The sequence below is a fragment of the Antennarius striatus genome, chromosome 14 (genome assembly GCF_040054535.1).
Source record: "Antennarius striatus isolate MH-2024 chromosome 14, ASM4005453v1, whole genome shotgun sequence".
NCBI classification, from domain to species: domain Eukaryota; kingdom Metazoa; phylum Chordata; class Actinopteri; order Lophiiformes; family Antennariidae; genus Antennarius; species Antennarius striatus.
Genome location: NC_090789.1, coordinates 11,867,496 through 11,886,390, shown reverse-complemented (window position 1 = coordinate 11,886,390; position 18,895 = coordinate 11,867,496). Strand labels below are relative to the sequence as shown.

Genomic DNA, 18,895 nt, shown 5'->3' with positions numbered 1-18,895 from the left:
CAACAATTTAATCTCTTCCAACAAGTCTAACCTATCAAAATATAGCCTTTAAAAGTGCTTGTTTTTTTGCCAAAGGGGGGTTTAGATTGTTATTTGAAACATCTGATGATTGTATAAAGGAGCGGTATAGATGTGATATTTATATTAAAGAATAAAGTCTTTGTTTTTTAATCAATTATGACCCTAACCAAAGCCACAGGATTTTATTCCAGAAAGAGTAATTTTATCAGCATACAACACAAAAACAAAGAGAAACAATATAAAACTGATCAATACTGTCTCGGCTTATGTTTCCAGTGTTCTTCCAATCATCCTCAAAAAGATGCGTAGTCGTTGGCTGCAGCAACCTTTTTAAATGCTTGACCAGTTCCAATTTTTTTTCCACTGATTTCTTCCTGAAACACAAAACATAGAAAAGTAAGGTCTGATGTGAAAAACACTGGCATTACCCTCAGAGGGTTTTGTTGCAAAAACCGTTGGAATCACTTGCTTGTGTTTGGAGTTGGATTCTGGTTACAGCAAGTAAAAGCTGAAGAAACACCATCCTCAGCGGAATTTGGATCACGTGACTCACCATAGACAAGGCAAGGACTGTTAAGCCATAAATATGAAAGGGCTATAAGTTCGACACTGTTCCCCCAGTATTGATATGGACACCTTCAAAGCTGAAAGTCAGCATTTTAGCTGCACAGTCATTATTTCATTTCAAATCTTTTCTGCTAGGGTGCAGCACGGAAGCATTGAAAAACTGATCACTGTCCTGGTACTCATTGAACGTACACTATATTACATTGTTTTAATGGTCAAAAAGTGTTCAGCAGTGTGCCACGTAAATTATGTAATTTAATCAACCTACCTTTAAACCTACGTATGCTAAACTAATGACACATTTAGCTGTGTCATTGATATGTTGACCGATGTGTTTCACCTCAAGGTGTTGTAGAGTGTGTATGAAGTGATTTTAAACACATTTCTTTCTTGTCTTCAAATATTGACTTTCTGTGAAGAGCTTGATGATGAATTTAGCTAATTCTTTGATAAAGGGAGTTGAGTGTCTTGTATTTTGGCTACAACTTAAACACGTTATAATTTTTCTCTAGTGACAGTATTATAGACCTATACTGAGTTAAAAATCTCATCCTGTGATATCCTGTTTACAATATTTTTTTCTAATGTCAGAAAAATATTTATTATTATTATTTTTTCATTTTCCATTTAGGCCTTATGAAATATTGAATTAAATTAGTAAAATTGCAAAGAAATGATCGCCTAATTTACGCACGAACATCGGTACATAGGTAAAATTCTCTGTTGGGTTGTTAGTCCAGAGCTCCAGTACAATCCAGTATTTAGTTCATGCCGTTTTAATGCAGCATTTCAACAGCTTTTTATGTGAAAAATCTTTTTACTCTCCTGTGTTGGAAGACTACCAAGGCAGATACATGAAGCAAATAGAATCTAATATGTGGTCTCGTGGGTGCTTTCACTGCACCCACAGGGAGACCGTCAGCTTTGACTTCACTCACAAAGGTGCCTCATGAACTTCTCAGATATTTTCCTGCCTCCAGCTAAAAGCTGCAATTTATACGTCTTCACTTTTTCATACTCCTGACATCACTGATAACCATCAACATTAGCTATGTCTAACACTATAAGCATAGCTGTGCCCTGAGCCTTTAGCTATATGTTCTTAAAAAGAAAATTACTGTCACAGTCTAAAGAAGGGAAATAGCTGACTCATTCAAACGATGTGTTACTGGTATAATTGCAAGTCTCTATTTTTTCTTCTTCTATTTATAAAGGTTTTCCCGTCATTCCTGCATTACAAGTTTGAATGTGCATTTGACATGTCATATGTAGTGTAAAGTAATTTTTATGTTGACCCTTGGCCACCATCAAATAAAAGAATTGGAAGTTGGTGATTGCTTGCGTTGTAATTGTAGCCCCAGGTAGAATTTTTTGTGAATATAAAAGCTATGATTCTGACCATGTGTACAGTATGTATACTGAGGTTGTAGTGAGCACCTAAAGTGAACTTTGATAAATTTAGATAATTCATCTTTTTCCTCTAGAATTTGTATTAATTTAAGTAACCATGATTCAAGTTTATGCTTATGACAGCTGATTAAAATATATCATCATGTTACTGACTGAGATGTCAGTACATTGAATTTACTTTAATTCTTTGTATGATTTGTTTGAGTTTACTTGAAAAAGAAACTCTCTATTTTTAATTTCCGGTTATCAAATAAAAAGCAGTAATTTATAATTCATTCAGTAATTAAATGAGGCCAAAGTCATTTATTCACTAGTATAATGTTAGAAGAAGAGGTTGATTTTACTGGTTGCCTTGAGAAATGAGTATATGGGTGACAGCCTTCCTAATAGATTTTCGTGCTGCTATACTCCCATTTATGGACTCAATTGGAGCTGAGCTACAGGAAGTAAAACACAGCATCTTGTAGTATATGGATTGGGACATGGGACTGGTTTCAGCTTGGTTTTTCATATTAGTCCTTTACTGTTGTATTTTATTTTATACTTTGCATTGTTTTGCATTGGATTTTAAATTCTATTATGGATTATCAATCGCTCAGTGTTTGTAGAAGGAATCTTTCTCCAGAAATGACCTTTAACTATCTGCACGTTTGTGGTTGATTAACCAGAAAAAATGTTCATCAAATAGAGGTGTAACTGAGCCATCATCATTGGACTCTTTAATTATTATCTTTAAATATATAGTTTATATTGGCCTCTTGAAAGAGGACAATCAGTGTATTTGATTTGCTATCATCATGAGTTTCTTCTACCTTCGTAGGTCAGCTCACATGCCTCAACCAATGTCTAAAGAGGAACTGTCCAGCACTGTGTCCGTTCAGCTTTTCAATGGAGAGACCCAACAGTTGACCATCACCCTGGAGAACATTGGGTCAGATAACATTGAGACTCTGGAGCTCACCTCCAAGATTGTCAGCACCAAAGGTCAGTACCCCATGACGATGACTCAAGCCACATGTGCCTTTTTTGTCACTGATGTCAAGAAGATGTATTTTTATTGCACACGAAGAGAAAGAACGGTGGTATTTGTAAGTAAGTGTACAATTGTGAAGTTTATGATGCAAAACCAGAGATTATTGATGTGTGCAGCAGACTAACACACTTTGATGTACTTAATCACTCACTGAGTTTCTGCTGCAGTTTGTATGTCTGCAGTAGCACAACGGTCACTACCAATTGTCTTTGGTCTTACATCTGTTATGCCCCTGTGGCTCTTCACTCTCTTTCCCATTTTTTTGTTCAACTGCTGCTCACGTTTTCACATCTTTGCAGTCACCTCTCACTCTGGCTGAATGTATCACCTTCTCAGTGTCAGTGAGAGTGTCTACTTTATGGATAGGAATTGGCTTATCAAGGCCATTTATTATGGGACTGTCGTTACCTGTGTATGTTTGTTATTTGAAGACACTTATCCAGTGACCAGTCAATTACCTCCCAAAACATCTCTTTTTCTTACATTCAATACTCCCAGCTGGCCAGGCTCCAATGTACAATGTAGTCTTTCTTGGAAACAAGACTTGTCTTTGAAATGGAACTGCTGTTGTGGTTGTTAGAGATGATTTTGGCTGGAAGTATAGTTTTGTCTCCAAGGGAAAGGTTATTTTCAGAGTTGGATGAACAAGCAAAAAGACCTGACTCTTTCAGTCCTGAATTAGAAAAACACCATCTGTATCATCACCGTGAAACATTTTTTTTGACGTCCAGTTCAGTCAAACAAATAACCCATTTCTTCTGAGAAACTGCATTCTAGCAAACCTATGTTATAAATATTATAAATTACTATTATTATTATTATTATTATTTGTGTTTATATTTTATTACTTTAAATAACTCATTAAAAACATGTAGTTAAGTTGATGACATTTATTTTTACATAAATATTCCGATATGTGTTACAGTAAGCTGGAGATAAATATATGATAATGTGCCAGGAAAGTTTATTTGTCCAACACTAAAGAGGTTATATAAAGGGATTGATACAGGGTTTAGATAAGGCTTCATGTCATAGTGTTCTTCCTGACAATAAAAATCGCAGTTAAATTCCTTGGGGATGCTGGAATGAAGGACATAAGTTGTGTAGATTACAAATCACTTTGTTAACAGATGGTTGATTACACAGAACTGTAAGCTTGTACAACTTGTATGATGAGGATAAATATAATTCTCTCCAACAAGTTTTAGTGTCCAACTGATGTAGGCTGAGAAATTGTAGGAGTTTCTCCTTTATTTTTTTCTATTAAGGTGATGAGTCATTCTTCAAACACAAGTCTATTTGTTGCCTGTGAATGGATCACAGTACCTTTCTTAAAAGTTCAGGTGAAAACACACTGAACTTCCTCACAATAATCCCAGAGAGTCCTGAAAACTGACCCTGGGTGCAGTAGCAGCAGTTTTTCTCCAAACAGTTGAACCGAACTGAGTAGATATGTAAAGCAAAACAAATAATAAAATTGAATAACAAAACTACATTTTCATCTCTTCCATTTTATCTTCCTATCCACAGCTCCCGAAGGAAAGGAGGCTAGTTGAAAGCTATTAGTGAAAAGGAAATTTGCTTTTCATTTTCAATTTCACCTGCCAAAACTAACCAAAAAGAAACCAAGAAGAAAACACTTCTGTCACTTTCTTGGTCAAAGGTCCAGATTTATCATTGCCCAAATCCTTGTTTTCAAGTTTATTCCATATATAAAGTAAATATGCAGTCTTTCCAAGCTGCCCTCTTTTCATTTTCAAAACCTTGAAAATTCCACTGTGAATGAATAATTCATACACTATTGTCCTTTTCCTCCTTTAACCATCTCTATCAAGAGCAGCGTCTCACATCTGGACGACCAGAATGACCATCTGTTCTCTGAAGTCTCAGCTCTGAAAATCATATTCTTTATATATTTTGATCTGGCGGTTTCTGTTCATCATATCAGTTTATCTTCAGTCCACAGTGGTAAAAAAGTTTTGAAAGAGAGTGTGATGTTTGCCCTAAATTCACTCCTGCCTTTTCTAGTTTCATTCACATATTGTTGGTATCCTGCACCAGAGACAATCACCTTGAACTTCAGTATTTTAAAGGACAAAGCTGTCAATTTTATGTATTTCCTTTATTATAATTACAGTACACATACACTAGTATATTTTACTGATATCTACAATACAAAGTTAATGAAACATAAATCCACCAGCAGTTCATTAGAATGCTATGGTAATATTAGTGTCAGTATTCAGGCTATTGCTGCCTTTGCACTTCCTTGAAATATTTTGCATCACAAACTCTCCAAACTCCTTCCAGTATGCAGTCAATAGAACAATTATTCTTATACTTTCTTTTGGAGCCATCCCTATTTTAAAACAGAAACATAAATATGAACAAAAGTAAAATATGACATTAGAAAGATTCTATGGGACCTTGCTTGTTACAAAGTCTATAAAGGCCAGAATGTTTTAGTTCTTCTTGTCTACCACTGCAGCGAAAGCAAATTTGCTGGGGTTCTCATCGAAACCCTACAAGGACTGATAAGAGTCCCTGGACCCGTTTTTGAGAAACGGAGATATTAGGTAATTGCTTTGTAATGTTGAATTAAAGAGCAAATGTGAACACATGCTGTAGTCCATACAGTTTTTTTGTTTTATTATCTAATTATTTAGTGCTTTATGATCACAGTTAAGGGGCTGCAGTGGTAGAGCGGGTCGTCCAATGTTCCAGGATTGGCAGTTCGGGTGTTTTTTTGGGCAGGAGCAGGAATCGGAGGGTGAGCTGACAGTGGGAGGTGTTGGCTCACCTCCGGAGCACTGCAGAGGGGCCCTTGAGCAAGGCACCATCCCCCTTACAAGTTGCTCATTTGATTTCACCATGAAATAGCTACTCGCCACTCTACCTCCCACTGCATGCGTACAGGCGCTGTGTGTGTGTGTGTGTGTGTGTGTGTGTGTGTGTGTGTGTGTGTGTGTGTGTGTGTGTGTGTGTGTTCAGGGCCTGTACACACATGTACTGTATATATATACTGTATATGCATGATTCCACTAACTAGAGTGTGCCACAAATTTCCCTTCAGGGATTAAATCAGTATATAAAATAAAAAGAAGCCAAGGAGATGACACCATCATCTCCTTGGCTGTCCTTTTGCAGCAGACTTCATTACAGTAGAAAGAAATAGCCCCTGTAAGAAATTAACTTATCACACATCTGAGCTTGGAGACCTTTGAAGGCCATTTTAATGTCACATAAGAATATCTCTGGAGTGTGTCACAGAGGTCATTTTTAAAATGTATTGTAGCTTTTTTTTTTTCCTGAGCATTGTCTGTGATACTGTTGATATTGAAACTATTATAGGTGGATACTAAGTAATACAATACATACGAAGTTCTCTTGAAAATAAAATGTCAAGCAGCTGCTGAGAATCTGTAGTTTTTTTTAATTTTTTTATATATGGAACCTGTTGTGTCCCTTCACCAGTGACTAATGGTGTTATGGCAGACAATCTCACAGTGTGCATATATTTTACAGGAAAGAAATTCCAGCCAACACTCCCACAAAGATATATTAGTTTATCCTCAAGAGATTGTAACTGAGAGTAAAAACTGACTTCTTCCCACAAAAGAAGTAAAGTTTTTCAGAAGTAGTACTTCAACTTTCACATTCTTAATTTATACATAGTGGAACTTAAACTAACCAGTAACTTTGTTGTTTTAAGAAAATCATATTCAAATGAAAAATCTAGTTTATCATTAAGAATGATTAAAGCCTACTCCTTTGGTGCTCTGCTATATCATATTAAATAGAAGACAAATTAAAGCAGCAATTGTATTTCAGTTTGATTCTACTGTGGTCCGTACATTTCAATGTTACTAACAGCATGGTCTCTACCATTGTAAGATGTTTTTTTTTAAAATATATACCAGATCTCAGCCTTCCAGACACTGTCAAATGCAGACAAGGACACATTCATCCATCCTCTGATTGCTAAAGGAGACTTACTCACCCAAAGATTTTTATTTCCTTTTAGTAGTAAAAACTCATACATCAGTAAATTCAACAATGAGATTATTTAATGGGAAAATAGGATGATTAAATGTGATGTAAATTTTTGGTCTGTAATTGATGTCTGTAAATCTTGTTCAAGTTTGTTATGTACTATGTGGAGTTTTTGGAATGATTGTTGCTTTCTGGAGGATGAGGATGAACCTGTTGTCTTGTAAATCATGTTGTTGCTTCTTTTAAAGTTGTTTTTGATACTTTATGCAGTTGTCTTCCTGATGTGTAAGGCTGTCTGTTGGAACAGTTTAGTCTAGTTTTAGGAGACAGACATTTCTCAATGTTTAGACATTGGAGCACTATTAATAGCAGAGTATCTATTGTTTCCTGGTAGTTAGAGTGACCTGTGGACAGCTATGAGGAGATGCTTTAAAATGGTGCATATGTATGTGCTGTATATTCTTCCCTGTGTTTTTTCTTTCCAATAATTAGCACACCCTGCAATTTACTTCTATCTGCATTGCAGCTCATGCTACAGTTTCTGCAGTACTTGTCCCTGTTAGGCAGTAAAAAAGGTTGCTGTGTTCCAAGCATTCATTGTATTAATCATGAGGAATAACAAAGTCTTAAGGCCTCCCCATGTCATTTAATGTAGTCTAGTAAAAAGGTATCAAGTGTCATAAAATAACTGTTCAACGAAAGTGCTCCAATATTGCCCCAGAGGAAGAACAACCTGGTGGACTGGATGAAAAAAAACAAAACAACAACCAACAACAACCTTATAGTTACATTTCAGTGCAATTGATCATCCAATTTTTGTCTATATGAAAATACTTTGTTGCCTTGACTTTTGAAATCTAAGGCTTAAAGCACTTTCAGTAACAGTGCTTTAGAAATGCCTAATCCTCAAATAACCACATTTTAATGAATGTGCTTTTATAATCCACCCATTTTCAACCGCTTCATCTGCTGTTGCGGGTCGCTGGGAGCTGGACCATATCCTAGCTGACTGAGGGTGTGAGGTAGGAGAAACTCCAGGCGCGATGCCAGTGTACCGCGGAGCCACACAGAGATGGACATGCACGCAGACACCCACAACTATGGTTAGTTTGGGACCGGTCAATTAACCTGAAGTGCATATTTTTGGAGGTGGGAGGAAGCTGGAGAACTTGGAGAGAACCCACGCAGACACGGGGAGAACATGCAAACTCTGCACAGAGTAGGACACAAACCTGGAACTGCCTTGCTGTGCGGCGACAGCACTACCCACTGCGGCACTGTGCCGCCATGCTTTTATAATCATAATCAGATTAATTTTAATGCTGTTATTAGACCTCAGTCTGTCAATGGCAAAGGGTCATCAACTTAAAATGGTGTCAACTAGTTTTTGGATCTCAGGCAGCAAAATGAAATGATTGTTTTAAAATTGCTGTCCAAGATATATTTGATAGTAAAGATTTCCATTTCATTCCTCAGCAAGTTAAATTGATTTATCCCCATAAAGATATTCTTTATCTTCATGTAACCCAACACATGCAGCCTATAGAGACCAATTACTTTGAAACAAATGCATTAGACTAAGGCGCTGGGGATGAAATTATCCTCACATACATATGAACAGTACAAAAAAGGCCTTTTCCCCACTAGTAATGGAAACAAGGACCTGCTTGCTGTGATTATCATTAGAGAGCCAATAATTGTAATCCTTACACATAAAACTCTCTGTGGGTTCAACAGTAATTCTCGTGTTCATTCTTTGAGATTCTCCGAGTATAGCATAAATTACGATCATTGCTATCCTGGGTGCAGACTCCCACATATAGCCATAAATAGATAACCGTCATCACCAGTATGCATATCAATTCTCATACCTGCCCCACACCTCTGACGACTATCAATACATGCAAACACTACGGTGTATTTATTGTATGTTTATGTAAGACATTATCATCTGTTGTAGAGAAGCTGAGATCAGACGTTTTGTTACATGATGACTTTTCGGACAGTTTTTGAAATTTCATTTCTGGTTTGTAGAGACTCATCTCCATATATTATTTTCAGATTTCAAAGATGTTTGTGACTCATAATGTGATGGCAGCAGTTCCAACTACAATCATAACTGTCTCAGTGTTCAGTTAGAGCACATGTGTCAAACTCAAGGCCTGGGGGCCAAATGTGGCCCTCCATATCATTTTATGTGGCCCCCGAGAGCATAAAAGGTCAGTGTCTAAAACTGAATAGGTCAAAAGTGTATGCACATTTCCTACAATGCAGTAATTAAGCCCATTTTAACATTTACAAAAATGTTTTGATCAAAGTCAATGTCCTAACTTGTGATTGATGTTATTTCTTTTTTTTTCTTGGATAGTTTGATCCTTGATTGATGGAATTGTGTGAGTTTAATAACCTGACAAATTAAAAGGATTTGTTATAACGGAACAACAAACATATTTTTTCTGTGCAACTGTAATTTTTGTAACTTCAGTAAGTAATAAATGCAGAGTTATTTAACATTAAGAAGAATAAAAAACTTAATTGTCATAAAAGTTTTCAATCATACAGCAAAATTGCAAGGTCAGATTGAGAGTTGGTAGGGCCGCTGCACCCTGAGTGCACTTACCAGTGTTGGCCAACATGACCTAAGGGATCCTTACATGCATGTTTTTCATGATGTTGGGGGGGAACCGGAGTAGCCGGAGAAAACCCATTCGGACACTGAGAGAACATGCAAACTCTACATAGAAAGACCATGTTGGAAATGCTGGGGTGTGAACCCATGACCTTTTGCCGAGAGGCAACAGTGCTAAACACTACGTGCTTTTAAGGAGTAGTTACATTTATTTTACATTACATTGACTTACATTTAGTGACATTTATAAGTTACATCTGGCCCTTTGAAGACAGCCATTATGCTGACGTGTCCCACAGTGAAAATCAGTCTGACACCCTTGAGTTAGAGGGTCTGGTGTTGCTTTTTCAGCATTTTTTATTTCTTCCAATCTCATGACTTTTAAATCATGTTCTCATTGCTTTGCCCCCTGCCCCCTTTCTATTTTCTTTTCTTTAATTCACTACAAGGACATCTGAGTTTATGAATATTTAAAGTGCATTATTTAATGCTGCCTGTATTCATATCGTCTTTGAGCCTTTGAAAGCTTTGGTGATGAATCAGGCGGGCTGTATAAAATGTTTTTTAGCTGTGAGCTTGCGTTTTCCCTTTCTTCTGTGATTCTGTTAAAATCAGCTGGTTTGCTGCTTCTGTAGTCCCAAAGAGCAAGAATTACTCACCTGCATCGATGAAGACATGCTTTATTCAGGTGCGATATCATTCATGTTACGCTCCCGGCTGAAGTGGATGCAGCTGAGTCATTTGTCTCAGGTACTGCAGGTTGGAGGCATGCATTTAGAGTGTAGTCTCTTTCCAACAAGCCAAAGGTTTGTAGGTATGAGGCCAATCAGTAGCTTTGTTTGTCTGAAAAGCTTATTCCAGAGGAAACATCATAGTAACACATGTTTCAGTCATGATAAGCATGAATTTGCACCGGGTACAAATGCATTAGTCTCTTTTTCTCATCTCAATTTGCACGAACAAAACAGTGTGATGATTTTTCTGTCCTTAAAAAAAAAGTTTGAACTTCAGAATCTTAGAAAATGTTGTTAACTACAAATATGAAAACAAACCAGGACAGTCTTTCCATCTTTTATACATGAAGGTATTCTGATTCTCAGAAGCACCTTATTTGCTATCTAATTCTTTCATTTGTTAGTTTTTAATCAGCCTTTATGACCCTTTGTGTGTGCAGAAAAAGTATTTGGGGAATTTCTAAGCTGGGATCTGGAGGAGGCTTTGTCTCATCTGCCTCTGAAGCCTGGCCAAGCTGTGACTCTGACCATCGACATCAGCGTTAAATTGGACTTTTCTGGTCAGGAGAACCTGCTGCAGGACCTAAATGATGGTGAGTTGACAATAACAGACATCTGAAACTGCAAACATTTAAAGGGATAAGACTAACAACTTTATCCATACATAGGGGAATGATAAGGTTTTTGGCAATTGAAATACTATCTTCTTTTAGATTTGCACTAGACAGACGATGCTGCCCTTCCAAAAGAATGCCATTTCTTTTTTCATTCATTCAATAATATTCTCTAACTTCTTTATCCGCATGCGCGGGTCGCAGGGAGCTGGAGCCTATCCCAGCTGTCTTGGGGAGTGAGGCGGGGCAAACTCCGGGTGCGACGCCAGTGCACCGTGGAGCCACACAGAGACAGACAAACACACACACACACTCACTCCTACGGGCAATTTGAAACGGCCAATTAACCTGAAGTGCTTATTTTTGGAGGTGGGAGGAAGCCAGAGAACGCGGAGAGAACCCACGCGGACACTGGGAGAACATTCATTCATTCAAATCTTAATAACACTAAAGAGTTACAGGAATCATTTTAAACCGAAGAATAGACAGAAGTAGGAGTGCATTGACAATTCAGAATTGGTATATACAACTATTGAATTTGACTTGGCAAGTCCAACTTAAGGTTGTAGTGTCCAGAGTAAAATACCAATAAACCATGTGACAGTCCTTCAGAGTTTATCAGCTGCAGTAAGGTATAAAGCACAAAAACACGGTGGGAGCAGAAAAAAAGTACATCCATGGTACCAATTTTTGTCACTGTCATATGCTGTTTATGTTATCTAGTCCATTTAATGCCAGATGGCCCATTTTATTGCAGCTCGTCCCTGGAAACACCAGTTTAACTTGGATAGGCACTTTCCAAGTCCAGGAAAATTAATCATCTCTCAACATTTTCCTGCTCCAAATTGTTCAACCTATTATCTTTAGTCTTATTCTTATATCGTCCTTCCCATCAATATCAAGATAAACCGCTTCGGACACCTGTCAATGACTTGCACTACAGTGCACTCTCGCGCATTTGCGCATCAACACTCGCGGCTTCACCTCATCGCAGATTTTTTGGTAGGTAGTCACGTGATACAGTATGCGCATTCTATTGACTGACAGCATTCGGAAGTGTGCTACGTTCTGTGACTAACGAGGGTGCACTGTAAATGCCAACACCACAAGTGCTTTTGAAATTATTATAACGCAGAATCAACACTTCTTTCTTTAATGTCTTGAATTCTTTGACCTTCTTCCAACTGTCCAGCTGAGGCTATGCACATTCTAGGGGTATTATGTTTCCTACTTGAACACATTAGGTGTTAATATATCACTGCTCAGGAAGCACTTTTTATCATGTGCATTCAAGCTTCCTTATTTTAGATTCAGCAGGACTCAAGGTCTTCATACTCCCTTTTCTCTTCTGCCTTCTGGCTTCCTTAAATATCAGATATATTGTATTTCTCATTCCTGTTTTAAAAGATAGTTTGCCCTTCTCCCCGACCTCAAAGCTCATTCATTGTATTCCTTCCTCATTCGTGTAGTTAATGCACAGCCTCCTTTCTGTCCTGTCTTGCCCCGGCCTCTCTGCCTCCTCCTTCGACTCTCTTTAAGAAATATACTATATGCTGATAAATATTAATGAGAGATCAGTGCGGACTGGTGTCTGCACCACAAAGATTTGTTTTTGTGGGTATATACATGTGGATTCAAATAAATAAGGAGGTAAATACACACACCTCTGTCGTTTCAGCTCAGCCCCAGTGCCACTCTCGATGCAGTTGCAATTTTTTTAATTAGTTGAGCAATAATTGGGGCTTTGAATTAAAAAGATTAGACATAGCTCGTCTAAACAGCAGCTCCAGATTGAGTTATAATGGTGATGATGGGATGCAGTTTTAACTAAACACATTTTGATGCTATCTACTATCATTTTAATACATGACTGAAATCACATTACAGTATTAATGTTGTGCTAATGTTTTATTTGCATTTTAAAGCCAGGCATATGGTTTTGTTTCAGTTTGTGTCTTTATTTGCCAGGAAAGGATGAACAGTTATATATAATAAATTAATATTTGTGTTCAAGTTAAAAAAAACAAATGGTGATTTTTCCGACCCAAATTCCAAGCATCAAGTGTGAAAGACGTAAAAAACAAAACAAAATGTGACCAACTGTTGATTCTTCTTAAGTTATATTCTATTTAAATAATAGAAGAGCAAGTAAACATGTTAATTTGTCACAGCTGATGGGTGAGGAAAGGATACATCTAAACAAGAATGGTGAGGTTCAATCCTCCACATGACTGTGTCAAAGCTGGAACAAAAGTACATGCATAGCAAATCAGTTTGCTCATGTTTACAAAGTGTTTTATTTACATTTTAAACATCTCCTGTTTTTTTAGAATCAGGTCCATGAATAGAAACCTTTAAATGAAGGGTAGAGCCACCATTCTTTATGCTAAGCAGAGTTAAACAGAGCCAGATGTCTAAACTATGCGACACAATTGCCTTGGATATATTTATTTTGAGATGTGTTTACATTATAAATAAGACTTTGGCCACACAGTCATTACTTAATGAAAACTTGAATAATGTAGCTATGGTGATCACATCCTGACATGCAGAATCTGAAAATAAGTTAATTTCGTCACTTTGCTTGGATGCAAAGGTCTCCACATTCTCTGTTTCTGTTCACCTCTTCCTTTGCAGTGTGCATTTGTCTCTGATGTGTATGGTGGTACTTTCTAAATGCTATATATAGCAATTACCTGCTGCTGTCACATGACATGTTTAAATTGTGTGATGCTGTTATCACTGTGGGCATTAATTACAACATTAACTTCTGTCAGTATGATAGCTATGGATCATTCATGGACATTTTTTGCAGACCTTCTCCTGTATATTGATTGACTGTATGAGTGCTTATATGTTTCAAATGAGGCAGAAGGAGCAGATCATACAAGGCCACAGAAAACAGAGCAGAATGGGACATTGAAACCACAGTGAGCCTCACTGGTTCATCAACAGATGAATTTAAGTTCACAACACCATAACTCAGTATTGGAAAAGCAATGTCATCACTCAAAACTAATGAGCCTTGAAACGCAGCAAGCTTTATTGTGTTAAATGGTGTGAGTGTTGCATTAATGACAACGCTAATTCTTGCATTAATGTTGTGCTGCACCCTGTATCACAGTGATACTGAAATCAACAAATTTACTGATAGTTGAACATACACTCAAAACAGCAAAATGTGTGACTGTAAGGTTTCGTTTCAACTAGACATCAGTGTGAGAATACACTGTTGTCCGCCTTAAATTACTTAATCATGGTTTACATTTGCAAGCTTAACATTTTATTAGCCTTTTAAAGTAATATCCTGTTACATATTTATTTTCTGTTTTACTTCTTGCTGGTGTCAAATGATTCAACACAGACCAAATTCTATCGATTACCATTTCATGAAAGAATTTACGTAAATTGATCTGCATATATGGGTCATTTTTGTTTCTGACACATGCTATGATTTGTATGCATCTTAGATAGATACATTTATCCTTAAAGTTTCAAAAATGGCAAATTCTTGCCTGCATATTATCTGGTTGTGCTATTCATGCATTTCCATTGAAAGTATCACAACATGTATTTACAGCAAGAGTCCTATTTTTGTATTTGCACAAGTAATTTCAGATTAAATCCTAATTTGGTATCAAAAGAGAAGGGTTGTTCTTCCTGCTCCAATTATCCAGTTTGCTGGAATTAAATTGAAAGAGAACAGAACAGTGGTAACTTCCATGGCTGAACAGACAAAGAAAAAGTGCAACCCAGAAACCTACGTAAACCTAATTAACAGAAAATCAGAAGGAAAAAGACCTCTGCACAGGCAATGCTGTGTGACAGGTCATCTATCAGAATGACAGTTCACAAACTACAACAAAACGGTCACTGCATATCACAAGTGATTTTAGAGATGGAATCAATCTCAGGCTGTGTTCACAGGTATACCAAGGCACATACTATATGTTGGTACATTGGAAGCTTGTTATGGGATATTCATAGTTGTTGTGTATTTGACTCACATTACACGCATTGTGAACCTCTGAATCACCAACATTTGTCACTTCAGTTGAAACAGAGTTGTCGTTTTTATGATTTCCCTTTGACTTTAATGGAGCGTCCCATCGGAATGACTTTTTGTAATGACAGCAATAATTTTTCCAGATTTTTGAAAAATGCAACCGATTTCCACTCATGTATGTCCCACTCCACTCTGTAAAACTGAACTGTAGTAATACTCTTACAATTTTAGTGTTTCATGTCAACTTAGAGTAAGATATGATTTTAAATAACGTACTGTAAGATACTTTAATAACCAAATTTTGCGTTATTTTAGATAAATGAAGTGCTTGATGTCCACAAATAACCCAAGTACTGTAGCATTTATCATTGGTTTTACATTACACTAGGCTATTTTTTACAATTTTTTTACAAGGCTCAGGATAGTGACACTCCCAATCTTTGTTAGCAAATGGACTTTGAGGGAATATTTTTGAGCAATGCAATCCTCAGTCAAACCACCTATTACTCACACCCTCTGCACTGCAACAAACAGCAAGCCCTGTACTTCCTGAAAAAGACAGTGTAACAGCAGCACAGGTAGTCCTCAACTTACACACATTTGGCTTAAGAACATTCAGAGCTATGGACAAACGAGTGCCTCCACATCCGACAATTGTACTGTAGTACCCCTTTCTGCCACCCCCCCCACCGAACAGCACTGTTGCATATGTGTATCTCCAACACTCGTCTCCCTCTCTTGTTGGTTGTTGTTGTCTCTGAGCATCTCAACACGTCTGGCTTTGTATGTCGGATATACCGTTTTTCATGAATGACAAAGCAAAGGCTAGTGATGGTAGTGGTAGACTCTCAACTTTGCCTCTCACTGACAAGTCCTCCCTCCTTCTCATCTTCATTCACTCTTAAGGTAAGTCACATGCTACATGCTGCAGTACCACACAGTGGATCGTCAGCATCAACAGCTGACCCAGACTGTTGTTGGATGGACTTAAAAAACTGGTTGGGAGTTCCTTGTATGTTCTTCTTATTCTCGTACAGTAAGTCTTTATTGTTGCCAGTCTCTGGCACACCTGTGCGATTATCATGCTGTCTAATCAGCATCTTGCTATTCGTCACCTGTGGGTTGGATGGATTATCATGGCAAAGGAGAAGTGCTCACTAACACATATTTACACAGATTTGAGAAGAATGTTTGAGAGAAATGGTTGAAAACAAAAGTTCTATGTACTATGTAAATATATATTTAACTAGAGACCCCTGATTGTGTCGTATGCTAACCGAAATTGCATACTTCTGTATTCTTACATATAGTATATTTAATATTATTAAATTACATTTTTTAGTCTACTTTTTAAGTCTTACGTGGCTGTAGTGTAGAGTACTTACCATAAATGACTGGGGCACCATTTGATTTGAATGTCACAACACTTTCAAAAATATCTGCTGGCCTTTTCATCTGACTAAAAATGGACATGCTCCTTTTTGATCACCAATTTCATAATCTTAAAATGCCTTTGTGACTCCTCTGTTTTTAACCATGTGGCCAAACTGTCTGTAAAACTGTCTTTTGGAGACATTTTTATTTCCAAATTTGATTGATATTTCATGTAAGAAGCCATCATCTACGTTTTCACACATTAATACCAATGGTATATCAGCTGAATTTTTCCCTGCATAGTTTTCTTCTGCTCTGACTCTTTCTTTTTGACAAATATTCTCAGACCTGGCTCACTGTTGTCATAATTGAGGAGCTTGACAGCTTGAACATGACTATGTATTTGTGTGTCATGAACTTGAGTTTCCTGAACTGCTGCAAAAGACAGCAATTTTCCCGTTCTGAGGGGGAATTGCAGGACTTTTTCTTTTTGCTTCCCACTGACGTCAGAGAGGGATATGATTCCTTTAACGTCAGAGCTTGGGCTCTGAGCGTCATTTTTGTGTGCTGTCTGAGAAGGTTGAAAGCAGCAACCCCTGTGGTGGTGCCTAATATATCTGCTGATAATGCAGCTGCTCCTGTGTCTACATTGCTATTTCCAAGGTCATGGAATCATTAACTTATTTTTCACATACTGATTGTAGTACCATGAACTCTGGAGAATGGGAAAATAGTTGAAAAATACTTTTTTCGCCATTCCATGGGTAAATTAACGAGTGTCAGGTGATGTTTTGAAAGGGGTATCTTTGAAAGTTTCAGGTGCTCAAAAGCAAACGAAGTAGGAGACAAAGTTCGCCACATCTGGAAATTCACTCAGGGTAGGATGACATTGGACAAAAATGAGAGCAGATAATTTTTGATGTGTAATCCATGCAGATATTCATAGTTTTTGTAGTGCAGTATTATGGTCATCTGTGCACAAATTTAACTTTTAAAACCTCCATCTATCACAGTTAGAATAGCTATCTTCTGCCCTTCCCCAACCCTAAACCTAACCCAACCTAACCTAATGACATGCAAACTAGGATTTGATTTCAGAAACCATACATTACTCTGTTTAATGTCATGTTAAAGTCTGCAAATCTGACAATAGTGTGGCTTAGCAATATAGTGCTGTGGTTGTACATTCTGGCCTTTAATCCAAACTGTTTTCACATTGCAAATGTGTGGTGCACTATCAAGTAAAAAAAAAAAAAAAAAAGACAAAAAAAACCCTTGGACTATTGATGCGACAAACTGATGAGTTTTTTTTTTTCTTTCTCTTTGGAATGAAAATATTACAAACTAAATAATGCAGGACAGGACTTTTACAGTAGTTTTAACTTTGTCTTGCAAATGGCCAATTAACTGTGCCCATCATAGTCACATATTACTGAAAACAAATATCGGGTCTAAAGCACATTTTTACATTTCAAGCAAAGCTGTATGCTCTACATTTTTATAATATGGGTCTTTTATTCCACTTTAATATTGGTCAATGACATTTTGTGTTTTCTGATGACATTCAACAATTATATGATGAAGGAAGCTTCGTAAGAAGTAAAAGAAAAAACAGACCTTTTTCTCACCCCATCAGCCATAAAATAGTCTGTGTTACGGACAGCGCTTTTAAGCAGATTAAGGGTTACCTTTCAATCTACATTCATATTCATAAACTCCAGAATTTGATCAAATAACAAATTGTGGTCTGTGTTCTCGGGGACAGTTAAGAAATTGTGAGGAATATAGCCCCTTCGGGAAATACAGGAAACTAAAAAACGAATTGATGAGGTGCTGTAAGTACTTTCAAAACGTAATATAGCTGATGATACTTAATGATGGTGGACAGTTTGCTCTAATGCTGTTCTAACTGCTATGTAATAACAACATTGTACTCATTTATTTTGGGTTGATGCCATGGTGTCTTTTCAGATGGGATCAGTGTGACAGGCCTGCCGATCTCCAGTCCGCTTCGCCAAGTCCTTAAACCCAGGTCCGAGACCAAAGCTGTTAGCAGTGATTCCGGCAAGGCAGAGTACAGCCATATGAAGGTGAGTAAAGACTTACAGATTTAGTGTTGAGAAACCTTGGATCCATCTTTGTGTTTTCTGTCTTGTAGTGTAGTGTTAGGAAAGTACATTTTCACCCCAGTCCACACTTTTTGGTAGGTAATGAATAAGTCATATTGGAATATTTATCCCTCTAGCTGTTGATTATTCTTTCTCACTTGGTCTACATGCTAAGCACACTTTGTCCATGTGTGTATGTGTTTGAAAAAGTTAAAGCCACAGACCAGACATATTTTTTTTGACAGAACACCTTGGCCGGTCTCTCACCTTGGATGCACTCTTGTTTGAATCAGGACTTTTAGCTCCAGTATTCTGTAGGTAGAAAAGTGAGATGCAACTGTTTACAGGGTTTTTGAGAGAAACTGCAATGATTCCAAAGCGAATATACTGTATTTTGTGTCAAAAG

The 18,895-nt window shown here is 37.3% G+C and overlaps 1 protein-coding gene across 2 annotated transcripts in view; it reads left to right on the top strand.

Annotated features, from left to right (window-relative positions):
- Positions 1 to 18,895, top strand: part of trappc9 (trafficking protein particle complex subunit 9) — a 166,008-nt gene that overhangs the window by 34,869 nt on the left and 112,244 nt on the right. For both annotated transcript variants that reach the window (XM_068333598.1, XM_068333597.1), the window contains 3 exons: positions 2,819 to 2,982; positions 10,828 to 10,980; positions 18,353 to 18,471. In XM_068333598.1, the coding sequence (XP_068189699.1) occupies positions 2,819 to 2,982; positions 10,828 to 10,980; positions 18,353 to 18,471 (436 nt within the window). The remainder of the gene's footprint in view (positions 1 to 2,818; positions 2,983 to 10,827; positions 10,981 to 18,352; positions 18,472 to 18,895) is intronic.